General features: G+C 41.8%; 1 protein-coding gene across 1 annotated transcript; it reads right to left on the reverse strand.

Annotated features, from left to right (window-relative positions):
* Window positions 1–241: 241 nt before the first annotated feature.
* Window positions 242–1,022, reverse strand: LOC149257725 (ethylene-responsive transcription factor 5-like). Its single transcript, XM_089370141.1, has one exon. The coding sequence runs from the start codon at window positions 1,003–1,005 to the stop codon at window positions 364–366; it is 642 nt and encodes a 213-aa protein (XP_089226267.1). The 5' UTR covers window positions 1,006–1,022; the 3' UTR covers window positions 242–363.
* Window positions 1,023–1,240: the final 218 nt, after the last annotated feature.

Here is a 1,240-nt window from a genome sequence, read left to right on the forward strand (position 1 = left end):
TACATGAAAGTGTAATTATGGAAATATTTGATAATCTAACTAGATTCTCAATTTGAGATTCTTAGCTTAAAAAAATGTAAAACTTTTAAAAACATAATAGTGGTAGTGATTTATGTTATCAAAGTAACCTAACATTTCAAAATATGTTTTCAGTCACTCTACGTAATAAATCCGAAGATGCTAATTTGCAAGAATCAATCTAAAACATAAAATATATCACTAAGGTTGTATTTCGCAATATAAACTGATAAATACACATAACACCACTACCCATTACGTTATTGCAACATCATTAATATATTTTATTGTGACATTTATTGGCCTCGCTCCACTTCTGCTTCTTGCTCCCCATTTTATTTTCTTTTACCAGATGGCAGTCCCTCGACCACTACAGTGTACTGTCACGGTTTCCTTCTCCTTTCTCTTTCTCTTGTGCACCATGTCACCCGCTGCCGAACCCTTTTCTGAATTGGAAGCTATGGCGAGGGGAAAGTTAACGCGAGCCCTGGCTCCGCGGATTCTGAAGGCAGCGCTGTCATATGCGAGAGCGGCTTCTTCGGCGGTGTCGAAAGTTCCTAACCAAATTCTGGACCCCTTCTTGGCAGGATCCCTAATTTCCGCTGCAAATTTACCCCACGGCCGCCGCCTGACTCCTCTGTAGTGACTACCGCTCATCTGCTTCATCTCTCCGTTGTGCTCCTCATGTGCCTGTGGCTTTACCTTAAACGCCTCTGCTCTCGTAACAGCGCATACAGAAGACGAAGAGGAAAAGTGTTGTAGTTGTGTATATTCATTCTCATTCTCTTCTGATGTCGATTTGCTGCTCCTATTTTGGCATGAGCCGCTGCTAGTGGCGCAGAGATAATCTCCGCTAGGCGAGAAGGAGAGAGATGAGGACATGCATTCATTTCCTGCGTCATATAGATGCAGAATATCCAGTTCGTCCTCTTCTTCCAACAAATGGTGGCGAATGAACTCCAATACATTCAAAATGTTCATACTCATCCCTTGTGCGACCTCCATCGTGCCTTCTCGCCGATTGGGTGGTATCGACATTCAGTGAGAAATATAAATCCTTGGCGCTCATTTTCGTCCCTTCCTTCCGAAGTTTTCTCACAAATACATTGCATCGTGGCAACGCACACTCTTTTTGACATCTAATTATTATTAATATATTTCTTCAACCTGCAATAATGGCATCCGTCGTCTTCCTTGCTTCTAGAACATCTAAGATAAGAAA

Source organism: Pinus tabuliformis, chromosome 6 (assembly GCF_031772625.1).
Source record: "Pinus tabuliformis cultivar Carrire ecotype Pingquan chromosome 6, CPIR1, whole genome shotgun sequence".
Lineage (NCBI taxonomy): Eukaryota > Viridiplantae > Streptophyta > Pinopsida > Pinales > Pinaceae > Pinus > Pinus tabuliformis.